Consider the following 16,969-nt stretch of genomic DNA (forward strand, 5'->3'; position numbering starts at 1 on the left):
AGTCAGTGTAGAATGCCGTGATGTAGAAATATCAGAATTACTTTGAATGTAATAGAATTTTGTCGATTCTGTATTTTGGTTTTCTGTACACGACCTTTGTACTTGAAATCAAAATCTTACAGACGTATTTTTTCAAGTATCCGCAAATTGCACTTTGTCTGATTTTTAGATTCTACACGAGAAAAACTTCTCACGCGTTGTTGATAATTAAATAATTTCGAAAAGTTTGCAAATCATATACCGATCAATGAATACAAAATGTGGCCTAAAAAATCGAACAAATTGTACAAGACTATAACGATCGCTGTCATTATTCTTGTATTGTTAAAAAAAAAATATCAAGTTACCATAGATTATTATACTTATTACATTTTATACTCGCTTCGCTCGGGCGGTTGAATCACCCTTGGGAATAATCTTCGACTTTATTCCCTTGTTACATAACGTACTATTTCACGATCAAAATTAATACATTATGCAACAAGGGAATAAAGTCGACTTTTATTCCCGTGTTACGTAAAGGACTTTATTTCCAACTCAACTCTGGCCGCGATATTTATTTGAAAACTGTGACTTTTAGATTGATCTCATACTTCCCGCAAATGCGTTTTAGGGAAAAATATGCCACTTTCGTCCCGCTTTCGAGCTAAAAAAATTTAACTTTACGGCTGAGTGGGGAATAAATATAATATTCTTACCCGCTGTCGTTTTTATACCCAGGAGTATTCTTCTTGTATCCGTCGTTGTACATCGCGACGTGGGATGTTTTTTTTTTACCAACTTCGTTTCGCGACCCGTCATTTTTTTGAATGTGATAAAAGTCGGCCTGCCCGCCGCGAGGCGAAGAGGGTTGCTTGCCGTTGTAGATCTCGGCCGGATAAGACGAGGTCGCGTTTTTGTAGGGTGGCTGGAAGGGTGCTGATGCCGGTGATCTGGCGGGTCCCGGGGGTTCATCCTGGCCGCGATATCCTGGCGGCGACGGCTGCAAATCCGTCATCGTGCGTCCGACGTCCCCGCCATCCGGGATACACCTGGAATCGAGGAATAAATAGGTGAAAAAAATTCCGATACCTTTTTTCCTTAACTCCACTGAGAAAAATTTAAATTGATACAGTAACTACAAAAATTGAGTGAAACAGGTATCGTTAAAAAAAAATGTTTGAATATTGTTAAAATTACGAAAAACGAGGTAGGCCTAACCATTTTGCGCTATCGTCGATCCTTTTTTAGTAATTGCAACGCAAAATCAGTTTCTGAGGTTTACTCTACTTTTTTTTAAATTTTCGCAACATCGTAATGAGATCGTAATGAGAAAGAATAGTAACGGACACCAGACTTTCCGGTTAGAGCTATAAAACTAATTTTCATTTTTTACCTGGAACTATATTTTTCGATTTTGGTAAAAAATGAAAATAGTTAAGGACTGAGCGGTAATCGGAATTACAAATGTCTCTCAGTGCAGAATATACCGCCAGATCCTTTTGCATTCCCAACCACGCGTATCGCGTTTCTTGATTCGCAATAAACGAAAGGGTTTACGGCATGGTTGCGTATGGGAAACCAATCGGCGTTAATTTATCCGAGTGAAATTCGACTCTCCTACACGCCTCTGTCTTCGACTACTGCCGCTGAGTTCTACGGCAATTAAGAAAGACGGTGATTTAGATGCTTGTTGGATCAGTTTTAATGCCCGCCAACAACTCCGAGCTTACGGATCGAAATATGCCTACTATTTTAGCCGCCCCGGGGTTTCTTCATTTTATTATTATTGTTGCTGTTTTTTGTTGTTGCGCAATTTTTATTTTTTTTTTCTCTCTCTCTCCTTCTTTCTCTGAATTTTCTTCTTCTGTCACGACGACGCGAGATGTGAGAACAATTTTTTATCCGCATACTGGCACTGAACACCGCCCGGCGGCGTATCGTAATCGATAAATAATCGAAAAACATCCGCACGGAACAAGTTCCGTTATTCATAACGTGTGAATCCTCCTCCAGTAATGTCTATAAAACTGTAGGTGCAACTTTCCCAGGCTAGGAGCGTATAAAATAAATAATGCGACTCGTCTTTCAATTTATTCCCTAGTTGAAAACGGCAACTACGAAATATTCTATACCTTACATTTTGAATAACGAATAAAATATAAAAGACTGGATCAAAAAGGTAAACTAATAACTTGAGAGATTTTTATTTAAGGGTACACGAAATTTATGGGGAAACAAGAATCCCACATTATTGTTTTGCAATATTTTTTTTTATCAGGTCGGAAGGCCAAAGTTGAAATTTATTTTTGTACTACAGAGAGATGAAAAAATTTTATTACGTTGCGCAATTAAATCCTAGACACAGACGTATAATATAATAGACACTACTTGCATTGATCGTGTCGATTTCCACAGCTCGCATATAATACGTATAGATGTATATACATATATACATATATATACTAGAGAATAAAATACGATCCTACAGACGTAAGGCTTTGATTGCTATTGATGATCGCCGAGATGGATGAAGGCAACATAATACATCTCGAAAAAAGACCGCATGAAACAAGAAAAAAAAGAAATAAATAAAACGAGTAATTTTATTTTCCTCATCGGTAAGTCAGCGGCCGTTTAAATAGCGATAAATATCTTGTTTCAGTTTGCAGTTTAAGGAAAGATAACAGCAAGAAAAAAAAAACAATGCGTGAAATTGATTGAAACTCGAAGAGAAGACCGTAAAAAAATATCAACTGCAGTCGAAGACTGAGCGAGGAAATTATTTACGAGCATGCAAATCATCGAATGAACCATTAAATTGAAATACGTTTCTCATACGCGTGATTATATATTTATATATATAGATGTTTGCGCATAATCATTGACACGTCGAATACAGTACATATTATACGTCCGGAATGATGTAATTACGTTGCGCCTATCGCCACTTGATGCGTTATTACGTTCATGTGGTGAAAAAAAAAATATTCCTTGTGAAAGTGATCAACTTCAGGCAACATGCGACACGCTTACTTTCATTTCTGTTATTACACGATATCGCTGAGCACTGTTATCGCGTGTGCTGTGTAAAATCATTAGATAAAATCTAACTCGAATGTCGTCAACGCAAGTTCATAAATTAAATAATCATGCAATGGAAAGAATCAAAGAAAAAAAAAAACAAAGCAAAAAAGAAAGATCGCAATTCCATTACTTCTGTATAATCATTTGTTATACCTGTATAGGTAATTATATATATATATGATAAATTGAGTTTAAAAATTTTAAGAACAGATACTGACTCGGGTCCTGTAGAACGAACTTCAGTGACAAAAATAAAAAAAAAATAAAAAAAAAACAACGATGTAAATATATATTGCGAGGAGCTTAATCGAGAAGTACTGACCCTACTTCGCAACCTTCGCGTATCAGGAACGGTCTGAGATAATTTTTCACGTCTATACAGTCCTACCTGGTGGGATATTAAATCGTGTAATTAATGCGCACGGGTTCGTTGACTTCGCTTTGTAATGCTCGCCGTTGGTGGGGACGAGATGAACCGAAGACGAATTCAAATACACGCGTAAAATGCCCAGGGCGACTGTGCGACTCGGATGTAACAACTATGAGGCGTAGGAGGAGAGAAGAAAAGAAGGAAGGAAGGAAGGAAGGAAAAGTATCGATCGCAGGTAAATGCCTTGAAAACGGCTGAAACATTTGGTAGATTCGAAACAATTTTCTACGTAAACTCACCGAACCAGCTAATATTTCCTCTTCGTCCTTCTTACAATGATCAATTCATTATTCTCATTTGTTCCCCGATCATCGATATATTGAAACGTTGTGAAACAGAACGACGAATTGTTGTTATGAAAAATCAGATGTAATTCGGTAAATTCTTAGAATTAGATACTATTCTGGATATATTGTTAAATCGTGGATTAAATTCGAATTACGAATATGTTCCAACGGATGTCGTACAAAAAATATCGAAGCGATTTAAATAGAAACCAGCTTTCTTTTATAATAATTCCGAAATTAAGTTTCTTATCACTTTGGAATTCTTATTCGCTAAGTAAAGAATAATGAAGAAATAATGAAATGACGCGGAAAGGAGGCGAGGAGATTAAAGGCACCCACCAGGGCACCTTAGAGCGGTTAATGAGTTAATGACCGGGCATCCTAAATCCGCGCGGTCACGTCGCGTCTTCTCCACCGGTCCAATTATAATATTCAGCTTGTATAATTGACTGGAACAATACCCAAGGCATATCTTCGCCCGCCTATCTCAACAGTTTTGCACAATGCGACCCAATTAAGGAGATTGCCTTACCGCAGCCTCGGTTCATACATTTATATATATATATATGTATAATATGTATATGCATACCATTTATACGACGAAAGCTTCGTATTTCTAATAACCTCTTCGTGCAATTTATACTTTCTAGGCGAATAAAAATTCTTAAATTCTTTTGAAACGATTTTCTCGAAGATGTTTCACCTTTTCAATCTTTTCACTTATCCCTTTCAGTCACAGTGGAATGAATTGCTCGTCGTATCACCTCAAAAGTTTATACAATATACCATATATAATAGCCTTATCAGAGTTCATTTACATCTTGAATTTAGAAATGATGAAATTCTGACTTCACATTCGTGATCGGTGATCCCAAAAACCCTCTGGTAATAAAATTCAGGTACCAATATTGAGTTGAAAAATGTGTGACTGAAAGGGTTGTCCTCCTACACGTAAAGACGAACAGACACTGAACATCTGAATCTGGTATTACGCGACTCGTTGTAAAAAATGAACAATCCAATTCATTGTACACTGGAATTAACGAGGCGATTACCGATCTCTGGTAATAAAAGCTGTCGAGATTTTTATAAAATTCGCGACGCTATTGTGTCGCATTTCGAAAAGCTTTTCGATTCGTCAAATAGTAATCGGTTTCTTCCTGACGACAATAATGATATACTTTAATCAGTTACGTTACACCTACAGTTGATAATGTGATTATTTTTTTAATAAACATGTGGTTTCGAATTAGGAAAACAAAAAAAAATTGTCAATGCTACCCGCGACGCATTGGTATTCCTCACGTAACTTCATAAAAAAGTACAATTAGTTACTTACATATCCAAAAAAAAAAAAAAAAAATACAATAACAAAAACGATATTCACGTTTGCAGTAATAACCAATTCGTCAAAATCTCAAAAGTCTTCGTCAAGTAATAACGAGGATGAATTGCTGCCTGCTTCATTTGTAATGATGCAGCAATTCTCGTTACCAATTTCTTTCTTTTTTTGTTTTTTTTTTTTTTTTTGCTTCGTAAATCTTCAGAAACGTGGCTCAATTAATTTGTACCGATTTGAAACAATACTGGACTGATTGGATGTAACAATGTCACCGAATAAAAATACCTCCGACATCGTTGGAGCAATGAAAAGTAGATTGAAAAAAAGAGAAAAATAAATAAAAAAAAGTATTCCGGGTCACAAAACCGCACGATACGGATTACGTTTCGCTTCGTAGTTTCGACTCGAAGCATTTCGGTAGGTGCACACTGTGTGTTATACAACACGAAACACGACGAAGGCAAATCAACCACTTCCAACGTCATTCCTCACGAATTTATCCTACGACGACATGCAGGAATTTTGTTTCTTAGTGTCAATTTTTTTTTTTTTTTGTGTTTGACATTTTCGGACGTTTGTTATACCGAATCGGCCAGACGACGTTGCGACGTAATTTCGGTTCCGGATCACGTATGAAAAACGATTTACCGAATCAGAAGAAATAATTCGACCTTACTCTGCAGGATAATTTCCGAATCATTGCTCGGTCTGGTTGTAGAACCAATTGAAACATGCGCCATGAAAATGAACAAATTTTGAGTATTCTTAGAAAAAAATAAACGGATCATTTCTTTGACACTATTTTCACGGCGTCTTATAAAGTCCGAGTTCAAATTTGGCGTTCGTATTGATTTACGTGTTTAAGAAGTGCAACGAATTCGATAAGTTTCGTTACAATAGTCAAAATTAAATAAATGTTCGTTGATTTGATTACGAAATGATCCGAAATAGGGATTTCATCAAATTTGTATAATCTCAAGCTGCGATAATTTTTCTTAGCATCTATAAGAAAGAAATATCAGAATTGTAAACAATACAGATTTGAGATATCGATTTTTCATTTCAGATCGCTTTGAAATGATGAAAATTAAAAAGATTCATTGACGGGAAAATTATTTTTCACAGAATTTTCCTGTTCTCTAATCCAAATCAAAGCTAGTGCAGTTTTGAATGATCAAATAATTACCGTTACCAACGTGACAAGAAAAAGTATTTCAAGGGTACTTTGGAAAACAATTTTGCTCGACAAAATAAACCGCGATCATGGAATCACGAGACCGGATTTTTGCAATTTCGTAACTTTGAGCGTCGAGTTTCGGACCATTCGAAACTTTGATCATCAAAGTTTGATTTTTTCACACCAAGTTTCGCCACCAAAAAAAATTCAGAAATAGCTGCAGCGAGTTCCGCTGCAGGTGGGTCTAGTTTTTCTTTTCCAAAGGTAGATTTGAAGGGAAAAAACTTATACGCAGGCAAGTGTTGTATAGATGTGTGATACTGGAATTGAGCCTGTTATTTTCCCACGGGAGGAAAGATGAGTCGTTCGTTGTTTGGTTAGGACGGTAGCGTTGCGTTAACGTGGGATTCTTCATAGTCTTTCCATTCCGTCTCCTCTCAGGAATGAATTTCCAGGAATAGTGCGGGGGGCGCAGTATTTAAGAGAGCCGGAAAAAGGCCGCCTACGCTATCGTCCGAAAAGTACCGCAAACAAAACGCGTCTGGTTTGACGCCTCTAAGGCAATTCGTTACTTTGAACCCATCCTTTTTTGGTATCCGAGAGAAAAATTGGTGACAATCGGTAGCGTAATTACCTGCGAGACTAATCGTTTGAAAATCGCGAGCGTGATGAATAAATAAATTTCACATCCAAAATCCGTTCTTTGAAAGTTTTAGAAAATTAAAAATCCGAAAAAATTATTACGTCATTTTGCGATTGCGATATCGAGGTGGAAAGAAGTAAATATTTCTACGTACCATAAATCATCGATAATTATTCACCAACAAGGATGACATATTTTTGTGATAAATTCCCAAGTTTAAAAGTATGCGAAAGAATTCACGTATACTTGTCTGATATTTAAACGAATCTCTTTCTGTAATGTTCTCAAGAATTCAAATTTCACAGACGGTTCCGTTGTAAAGTAACAATTTTCAGTATCGAAAAATGGTTCATGCATGAAAATTGAGAAGAATCCGAGCAGCATGGCGAGCAAGAAATTTGACTTTTTCACGGCGCCGTTATATTTGTATTGTGTCGAAAAGTTGAACGATTCCAATTTTCAGACATCGGTGATTATTCGGCATTCCTCAATGATGGATGACAATAAACTCTGTGGCAAAAGAGGACAGGGTCCAAATATTTAGCGGCTGTAATTGGTTCGCCGTGTACACATAATGTGAATATTTTTCAAGGAGCACGAAGAAGAGAAAAAAAAAAAAAAAAAAAATGACGCGGGAGAAAAAAGTGAGAAAAAGAGCAAAAGTTTAATGCAGTTTGTACGCCGTGCGAAAAAATCTACTCGAAAGCAAAAACATAATTCATGCATATTATTCTCGCTCCATCGAAGCTGATCGTCGTTCTCACTTTTTGTTTGCCAATTATTTTTTTTCTTTCGTTTCGTCTTCTTTTTTCTCCCCACCGAGTAAGTAAACATTCCATAATTACCAGAGCGCACGACTGACAGAGAAGAAGATTATTACAAGACAGTAAACACTTGATCGATTTGTTACTTAATAATCATCCGGTTGTGAGATCGAGGATCGTTCGTGGTCGATGATCGCGAATGATTATATCACAAGTTAGTTTCTTCTTACAGAGATCCAGGATCTGCGCTGCGCCTCGTTTCTCCTTCGCGTATCGCAGGTCCAATTAAACCAGTAGATACCATTGATTGTTAATTTTTCATGCGCATGAAGAGTAATCGAGGATGATGATTTATACGCTTCGATTCGACATAGGCTACATGTATAAGTATAAGATCGTCGATCTCACGATGCTCGATCATAGTTTACGTTGGAACTAAAACTCGGTGTAATCGATTGATCGAGTCCAGAGGACGCGCTGTTTAAAATTAAGGTGTTATTTATTTAAGGGAGAATAGAAAAAAAAACAAATCCGCTAGAAAATCGAGATCTGATAAATTAGTTTTGAAAATTGGCTTTTCCTTTTCGCAGCTTTTTCAAACTTAGAACTGAATAGATTTTGGCTATGATCGGTTCGGTACTTTTTCAATTCTGTAAATAACAAAATTTCAAATAAAAATCAAATAAAAATTATGATATCTTGAGAAGAGATGAATGGATTTGAATGAAAGTTGGTACCGTGAGGTTTTTTGAGTTACTAATCACGAATCTGAAGTCAGATTGCGAAATTCAGAATGGGTTTTCAATATGATGGAAAAAAATCTAAAAATATTCCGATTTTGGTAGGAATTGGTAGGTGAAGGTTTTTTAGGTCAATGATAAGTAATCCCAAGGTCAGTTTTCCAAAATCTGTAATGGTGGATCCATTTTAATGATTCAAAATAAAAAATATCGTCATATTTTCATGTAATACGGTATCCGCAATGTGCTTATACGTATATACTATACATAAGCGATAAAATAAAACACGTCGATGCTCAAGATAAATTCCGAAAGGTTTAATAGCTCATCGTATGACAAAAGCAGAGTTTAGAGCCAGCTTCGAATCATCAGACGTTGCAGTGGGACCAACATAGCGGCATTAAATTTGATTGGTCGATCCGATAAAGCGCCTCGTACGTATACTGAATTTGTTCGCCGATCGATTGATCCTTTTGAACAGAGTTACCAAACAATGCCTAACTGTGGGTGTACACATACTGTAACGATGTGTGAGATGATCATCCGTCGATTGGTGAGATTGCAGGAATTACGCGTCTCGACCGCAAACTCATGTATTTAAATTAATCCGCGGTTGACCTCTTCGGTATTATATATACTGTACGTATACCGGTATATAACACGCACATACATACCGGGATAATCTCTTCATGCTTGAAAATCGACCGCGCATGCGCCAAATAATTCAATCTCATTGGTCGGCGAAATATTCCCCCAGCGATATTCTTGTCTGCGATGCAGGCGGGCCAACCTACGCAAAATGTGTGCGTTCGAAGTTTCAAACAGCATAAGCGTTAAATTCCGACCGTTCTTTGAAGAATCGACTTTCCGACCCGATAACGAAATGCTTCCCAAACCTTTCCGAGTCGCTGCCTCGATTATTTGAGATTCTAACCTCGAAAATTCCTATCAACTACATCGCCGACAGAAACAGTTTGACAGCTGAAACTCGGGATGGCCAGCCTGCAATAAACAGCCGATAAAACTCGCGCATGCGCGGTTGATTTTCAAGTTTCAAAAGATTGTCCCGGTATAACGTATGGTTTATAATACATCGATCGGACGTTTATCTTGATGACCGTACAATAACCTCGGTTATTGTTCCTAAGGTCATATTTTTAAAGGAAAATGTGAGCAAAACGAACGGTGAGTGATTCCGTCGAGAATGCGGTCATTTTAAAGATCCTGGACGAGAAATCAATCGACATTTGATAGCTGATCTTATTCATCGTTTCTCCCGGAGTTCAATGCGCGATTTATTTTATTTATTTATTTTTTTTTTTTTTTTCCCATTCAAATATCGAACAGACTTTTACTTATTCTTTAGGTTATTCGTAATGCGGACGAATAAAGTGATTCGGTGATTCGATCAGGACTGGCTCAAGAATGACATTGATTATAATAATGTATACTAAAACATGTAGCATAATTATAAGAGGATTTAAATCTTAAACCTCACGTGGCATGAACACAGAATGAAATTCAGACATCTTTTTTCGACACGCAAAATGTTTGTGAAATCAATTCAATTTACTTCGGTGCATATGATCCTAGAATCATTCACGTCAATCACGAGCATATTTTGTGACTCGAATTGCTGAATGTTTTTTTTTTTTTTTTTTTTTTTAAATCGACAAATCCTAAATCTTTATTTATTATACTCCATATGTTTGTATAGTATAATATCACGGTGTGATTTTGAAGAAGAATCGCCTGGCATGCGTAGAGATTTATTTCGTTTTACCGATACTAGCGATATTAATCCAAAAAGTTTTTTTAAAAAAATTCCAACCAAGCTTGTAAAACGTATACAATATAATTCTGCGACAAATAATAATAACAAATGAGGAGAAACAGTCTAGAGAAAGGCTGAAATAAAAATAAAATGTAAAAAAAAATAAATAAACAACTAGAACAATCGATCAAATAAGGAGGTAAGATTGCGTTAAATAATTTTCGCGCGTGTGCGTGCAATGTGTGTAATCTGAAAAGAGATGCAGATGCTCTTCGTCAGCTGTAGCGGAGTAGATATTAGCTCGGAGATATACGTACGATATAATAGAAGAGAGGCCGTAAAGGCGTTACAAAAGAGAACTGGTTTCTTTGAATGGTAATAAACAATCACCGTTACTCGAGAGACTCGCGTTACCCTTTTGATTCAGATCAGAAACCGATTCCGTATCTCGTGGTAGAGAGAGAGAGAGAGAAAAAGAGAGAGAGAGAGAGAGAGATGCGTATTACAGAAATAAAGTCGACGTGCAAGGTTATAGCTAAGAAATCTCGTGCAGTCCTCGAGATCGGAGGAGCTTAAGAGAAGAGAAAAGAAAAGAAAAGAATGGAAGTGAAGAGAAATTTGTAAAAAAAAAAGAAAAAAAATATTTATATATCTATAAAAAAACATAAAAAATCAGGATGAGCGTGACGAAATTCTATAACTATAACTCTTCTCCGACCTTTGATATTCCGACTCATCACTCCGTGTGTCGGTCAAAAGCTCACGTCAGGGAACGAATAAGTAACACGCACACTTCGCGTCGACTTCTATCCCGATAACGCAACAACAAGGGATGCGCTCTTTATTCACCATAAAGCAGGAATTAGGCGATGAAAGGGAAACTGAATGACGGGGGTACACGCCTCCCGGGGAGAAACACCGATTATTCCTGTGGGACACATCAAGGACGCCAAGGATGCAAGGATGAAAAGGAAACTCTGGAGGTCCGAGGCTTTTGACCGTTTCGCGATGGTTGTCCGTGCGACGCGAGATCCCTGAAAAGTTTTTTCTTTCATTTTTCGTTTTTCTTTTCTTTTTTCTCTCTCTCTCTCTCTCTCTTTCTCTTCTTCAAAGATCGGAGAATATTATAAAAATTCTGCCGTCAAAGGATAAACGTGTTATTCGCACTGAAAATATGGTTGCAAGGTTTTCCGCAAAGCCTTGTTTTGCAGCAATTTTCTCTACGGATGAATTATTTTTTTTTTTTTATTTTGGCATCGGATTATCAATTTATACACCTGAAAAATTCTTCAAGCTGTAAAGTTTCCGCTGTAACCGTGACGGCTGTTTCTTTTTCTCAAATCTCATAATATCAAAGCTTTTTTTACTCTCGAAAAAAGAAATTGATTATGCTGTGTACATATGTATTATATATACGAGAAATAATTTAGGATTTTACACCCCCTAAGATGTTTATTTAGGTTAAAAGACTTCGACGTTAAAATTCTTCATCGCGAATGAAAACGTTCGTATTTATTGCTCGGAACGATGCGGAAGGCTAGCTTTAAACGAAGGTTACTATTTCTTACGTTATAAATATCCAAAATTCGCGACACAATCAAATTCATTCGCATAAATCACGAGGCTGAAGTTGGTAACGTTAACGCAACCCGATCGTCGGTTGAAAAAAAGAAATCATAAATGCGCAATTTGCGAATGACTATCAATGACTTGGACTTTCAAAATAAGAGTACACTTTCATTATCGCGTCTTACAATTAACCAAATATCACAAATTCCTAACGTTGCGAAGTAACGATTTTTCCTAAAAACGCATCGTTACAGTAACGTTCCCAGCTTCACGTTACTTACAAATTATCGTCCTGCAACGTTTGAAAAAAAACAAAAAAAAAAAAAACTTTCCCAACCCTTCCGCTTTCGGAATATCTTTCTTCCGATCTCGGGGTAAAATTTGCGAATATAAATCGCAGCTTTTCGCCAAGCCGTCCGAGCAGAAACGCGCTTGCAGCGTTAGAGTTACACCAAGGATTTCAGCTGGTCCATCGGTCCTCCGATCCCGACCCGGGGCCGCCAGGGAGAGAGAAAACCGGTCCTTGGTCGAAGCTGGCTGATCTCGGCATCGGCGAAGCATTGGCGTAGAATTCCATTGCGTGGGTGTTCATCGTTTCAGGGCTCTTCAGGACTCTTCAGGGCTCTCGAGTAACCCGAAGAACGGACAGCGATTCACTTGACCGAAGAACGTGCCAAGATCTTCCCTACCAGATTGGTCTTACACTCACTCTTGACTTTTCAACCGAAAACTACAGAGTTCACACGTTTTCTGCTGTTAAAGTAACACGCATAATTGTGTATAATATAAATCAAGCACTCGCTAATTGTACAATTTCTTTATAAAGTTTTTCGGCTTTTCACATCGCGTGGGTTTTAATTAACGCGTGATAAATTACCCGGTCATATTGTGCAAATTAAAAGGTGAATTACATTAAATTTTTGCTACGCGTTTTTTCTACATGCGTATGTATGTATGTATATTGCACATACATATACACAGAAATGTAAAGACCTGCAGTCGCCACGTGGCAGTTGGGCTAGGCACCTTACGGATCACCATAACTAACGGTTCCGGGTATCTTGTACAAGTGTGTTTTAATTTTTCTTCTACCGCAGGGTCAAGAATTTCGCGTCTAATTGCGAAAGGCGGTAAAGAAGAGGGGGGGGGTTGAAATTTTAATTAAAAAAGATCGAGGGTGAAGCGGAAGTGGCAGCTAATAAGTCGCCGCTCGACTATTACCCGAGAGTTAATTAATATACCGAAAGAAGAGAGAGAGAGAGAGAGAGAGACCCTTCGGCGTTCCGCGGCCATTCATGAAGCCGAGTCGAGAGGCAAAGTGGGGACAGGAACTGTTAGCTGCCGTCAGTGGCTGACAGGCGACGAGGCCCAGAAGAAGGCCCACCGAAGGTACGCGATGAGGCCCTCCTTACTTCAATTGAGAGAATAATGAACCGATAAGTGTATCTAGATCTCTCCTTGCAGACATGCCTGATCCCTTCGCCTTCTTCTTCTTCTTCTTCTTCTTCTTCTTCTTCTTCTTCGTCTTCTTCTTCTTCTTCTTCTTCGCCTTCAGTCCGTAGGTTGTATAATATAACTGTAGATCCCTTCCGACAAACCCGACAATAAATTAACATAATCCCTGAAACAAGACCGGCTTCCTCGCTTGGTTACGGTGACCAAGTATTTCGAAACAAGTATTGAGCAACCGCGCGATATCCAAGATGGCCTATCGCAATCCTTGCTCGCTACCTGATCTTGAAAAGCTGTATTCAAATAGGTATCTGTACCTACACTGAGAAAAATTGCATTCGTTACAGTAACTAGAAAAATTGAGTAAAACACATATCGTTAAAAAAACTGTTTCAACATTGTTGGAATTACGATAGACGAGGTACGCCTAAACATTTTTCGCTACTGTCGATCCTTTTTTGGCTATTGCAACGCAAAATCAGTTTGTGAGGTTTACTCTGCTTTTTTAGTTGAACAAGGCTAAAGGATCAATCAACGCGTTGTTAAGCTTTCAGACTTCATTTATTCGGGTGTATCTCTGATATAACCTCGCCACTTCTTCGTCTTCTTTATTTCAAAACTTTATCCTGAAATTTATCTCCCTTTTTATTCCGCTTCAGCTGTCCGACTACTTATATTTATAATTCTAATGGCGGATAGTGATCTCATCAACATTCGTTGAGTCATGTTTCATCATTCACGATTGACGATTACTATCAGATTTACTTTTCTAGCAACAAGATAAATCTGCCAGTCAAAAATCTTCCCATCGTATCTCAAGAATACTGTAACCGTGAAAAAGATACCACAAGTACTGCACAGGTGTTGACTTTTTCAATAACTAAAGTCCAAAAAATTTCTCCAAGATCACAATATGATTTTGCAGTGATTAGAGAATGTTTTGTTACGTACTGCTCGCAACGAACGATTAACGTTTTTCATCCGTAATCACTTAAACACAGGTTTTTAGTGTTTTTTGTTCACCGAGTAAAAGAGCGACTCCACGTCCAGTAGTTAAAAATGTGAAAGAACCGTAATCGGCGAAGGATCAAACGAAGAAGCTGAAGAAGAAAAAGAAGAAGACTCTGCAGGCGAAACTTAGTTTCAAAAGATAAAGATAGACGAGGATTACCGCATACCGAACGAAAGTTTCACCTCACGTTTTTCTTCCCTTCCTACTGCACACATCATTATATACAATACCTAATTACTAGGATTGTTCTTCTAGCCACTTAAAGTAGCCGTTAATTATGCGAATTACTGTGCATAAGTGAGGATATTTGCGATAGGTACGTTTGAGAAGCACATCTTCACAGTTAAAAAGACCGCCGGCTCGTCGTAATACAAACTATATTATAACTATTTCGCGAGGAAAAAATATTTCTTCTTTCCAAGGACCGAGATTTTTTATTCAATATATTTTGTTCGTCCGAACCGCGCTCGCGTGTAAATAAAAACTTGTAGCCGCCAGTTTTCCGACACTGCATTAAAGAGAAACGAGAAAAAATTCGCTGATTGCTGGAGTGCAAAAACCAATGTGTAAAATAAAGCTTTCAACGTACGAACCTAGTCTCTTAATTGCATCAGGTTAAACCGAAAAATATTATACAAGTTTCTATTTCTTCTGTTACTTATGACAGTTTTTCAATTAAAATCCACGTCTGTCGATTCAAGGAAAGCGGAAACTGAGCTTTTTGTTTGTTCCTCGATCGTCGTTGGTTCTCTAATTTTTTTAAATTTATTTATTTTTCTGTTCCTGTTGTTTTCTCTAGCCCCCCCCACGTCCTCTATTCAAGGTTCACGCCAAGTGGAAATTGATATGGCGATGGAAGACGATATGGCATCGATATGGCGTGCCCGATGTTCCTCAAGACCCCGATACTTGTCTACGTCAAGAATGCTCCGAGGCATAATCACTGGTAACCATTGCTGAATCTGATCAATGTTGAATAAAAATTGATCTTATCCTCATCACCATGATCCGTGTAACAATTATCTAAGATAACGTTAATAAAGTGACAAGGGGCATTTAGCGGTAATTTACCATGTATAATTAAGCTTAATTGAACCTGTTCGCCAATAGTAATAGAAGAACGAATTAAACCCGATTGCAATCGTTCAAAATATGAGAGATTGATCCGTGCAATCGATCGATCGATAACCCAGGGTTAATTTCACCAAACTGTCATTATTTTCTCCTCTCCCCCCCCCCCCCCTTTTATTCTCTCTTTGTCTCGTCTCATCGATTCGATTCGATCGAACCCGCGTCATCGGTACGACATCGATGTCCGGAACGTAAACCTCTACTTCTTTTTTTTTTTTTTAAATCGAATGAACGGACGCACGTCCGAGTGATATCGTATTCTCAATACTATTAAGCTGTCTTTTCCAGTGTCAGGTACAGCCGTATATTCTTTTCTGTTGGTCAAGTTTTATGGTCTCAAGTTTGTCGATGACATCTGAACGATGGTTCTGGAATGCCGAGCTCGGTAACCGGTCTCGTTATACATCAGGTGATGTTTCTCCCCCGTTTACATAGGACTATGTATATACTTATGAATATACGTATGTATCGACCTGAAGCGCAATGTCCCGCAAACATATATCCAGGGTGCAGGAACGTCGCAGATATGTATCTTCCTTCGGCATTCATCACAGAGGATAAGACGTATATACGTATGAACGTCGCCGATGTCTTATTGCAAAGCTCGAACGATCGAATTTCCTGCACGGACTCTTTCGCTGATCGTTATGAGAATTATTACCATGCGATTGATTAAAAGATACATTTTTTATTGAATAACTTTCACGGGAAAACGTGTTTTTTTTTTTATATATATATATATATATATAATAAACGAAATACAGTTTATTTTCAAGAGAGTCATCAAACCGTTACCTGTGATTCCAAATTTTAACCAGAACTCATCGAGGTTCGAGGTTTTCAAAAAATTTAATCAGAACTACGAGACGATCCGATTTGTTGTATAGATTTGACGATTCCGATTTGTCGATCAAAAAATTGGCAAGTGTCTCCATTGGACTCCATTTCATCACATCGTAAGACCAACGATCAAAACAAGAAGCAAGCGGACTTCCATGGATTGGTAAAACACCGAAGCCAACACCTTTGACTCGTCTATTTATCGTCTCAAGTATACAGATTGCACAATTTTCGAACGCGTGACAAAATTATAGACATTTCTGTACGAGGCACCATGGGATTAGGCACTTTATATATCCACCTCAGGCTTAATTATATAACGGAGATTTTTCACACCTTATTTACTGTCCCTTCTTTTTCAATATTCCAGCCGGCACGCGTTTATGAACAAATCGGTATTGGGTAGAGGTGTAAGTCTAAAGTGTTCGAAAATCGTGAAGATAGTCATGATTTTTAGAACAATTTGAAGTACACTGACATATCGAGGTCAAAATGACAGTACGTACTTAAAATCGGTAGTAAAGCATTCGGACTGTTAAATATCGTTCGAAACGATTCGGTAAATGTCATTCCAAATCGTTACTGAAAGTCATTACTGTTCCTCGGAATGGTTTAACATCATTAAAAATAATAACATATCGCATGTGTCGCGAACTTGTTGATTTTATTTAAAAAATTTTTTTGTTTCAGACTTGTGTGGACCTAACAATTTTTCAACGATCATTACCAGAATAGAATCACG

The 16,969-nt window shown here is 37.7% G+C and overlaps 1 protein-coding gene across 1 annotated transcript in view; it reads right to left on the reverse strand.

Annotated features, from left to right (window-relative positions):
• LOC124176901 overlaps nucleotides 1-16,969 on the reverse strand; it is a 155,988-nt gene that overhangs the window by 63,663 nt on the left and 75,356 nt on the right. The window contains exon 3 of the mRNA XM_046558743.1: nucleotides 699-1,031. Within this exon, the coding sequence (XP_046414699.1) occupies nucleotides 699-1,031 (333 nt within the window). The remainder of the gene's footprint in view (nucleotides 1-698; nucleotides 1,032-16,969) is intronic.

Source organism: Neodiprion fabricii, chromosome 2, assembly GCF_021155785.1.
Source record: "Neodiprion fabricii isolate iyNeoFabr1 chromosome 2, iyNeoFabr1.1, whole genome shotgun sequence".
Classification (NCBI taxonomy): domain Eukaryota; kingdom Metazoa; phylum Arthropoda; class Insecta; order Hymenoptera; family Diprionidae; genus Neodiprion; species Neodiprion fabricii.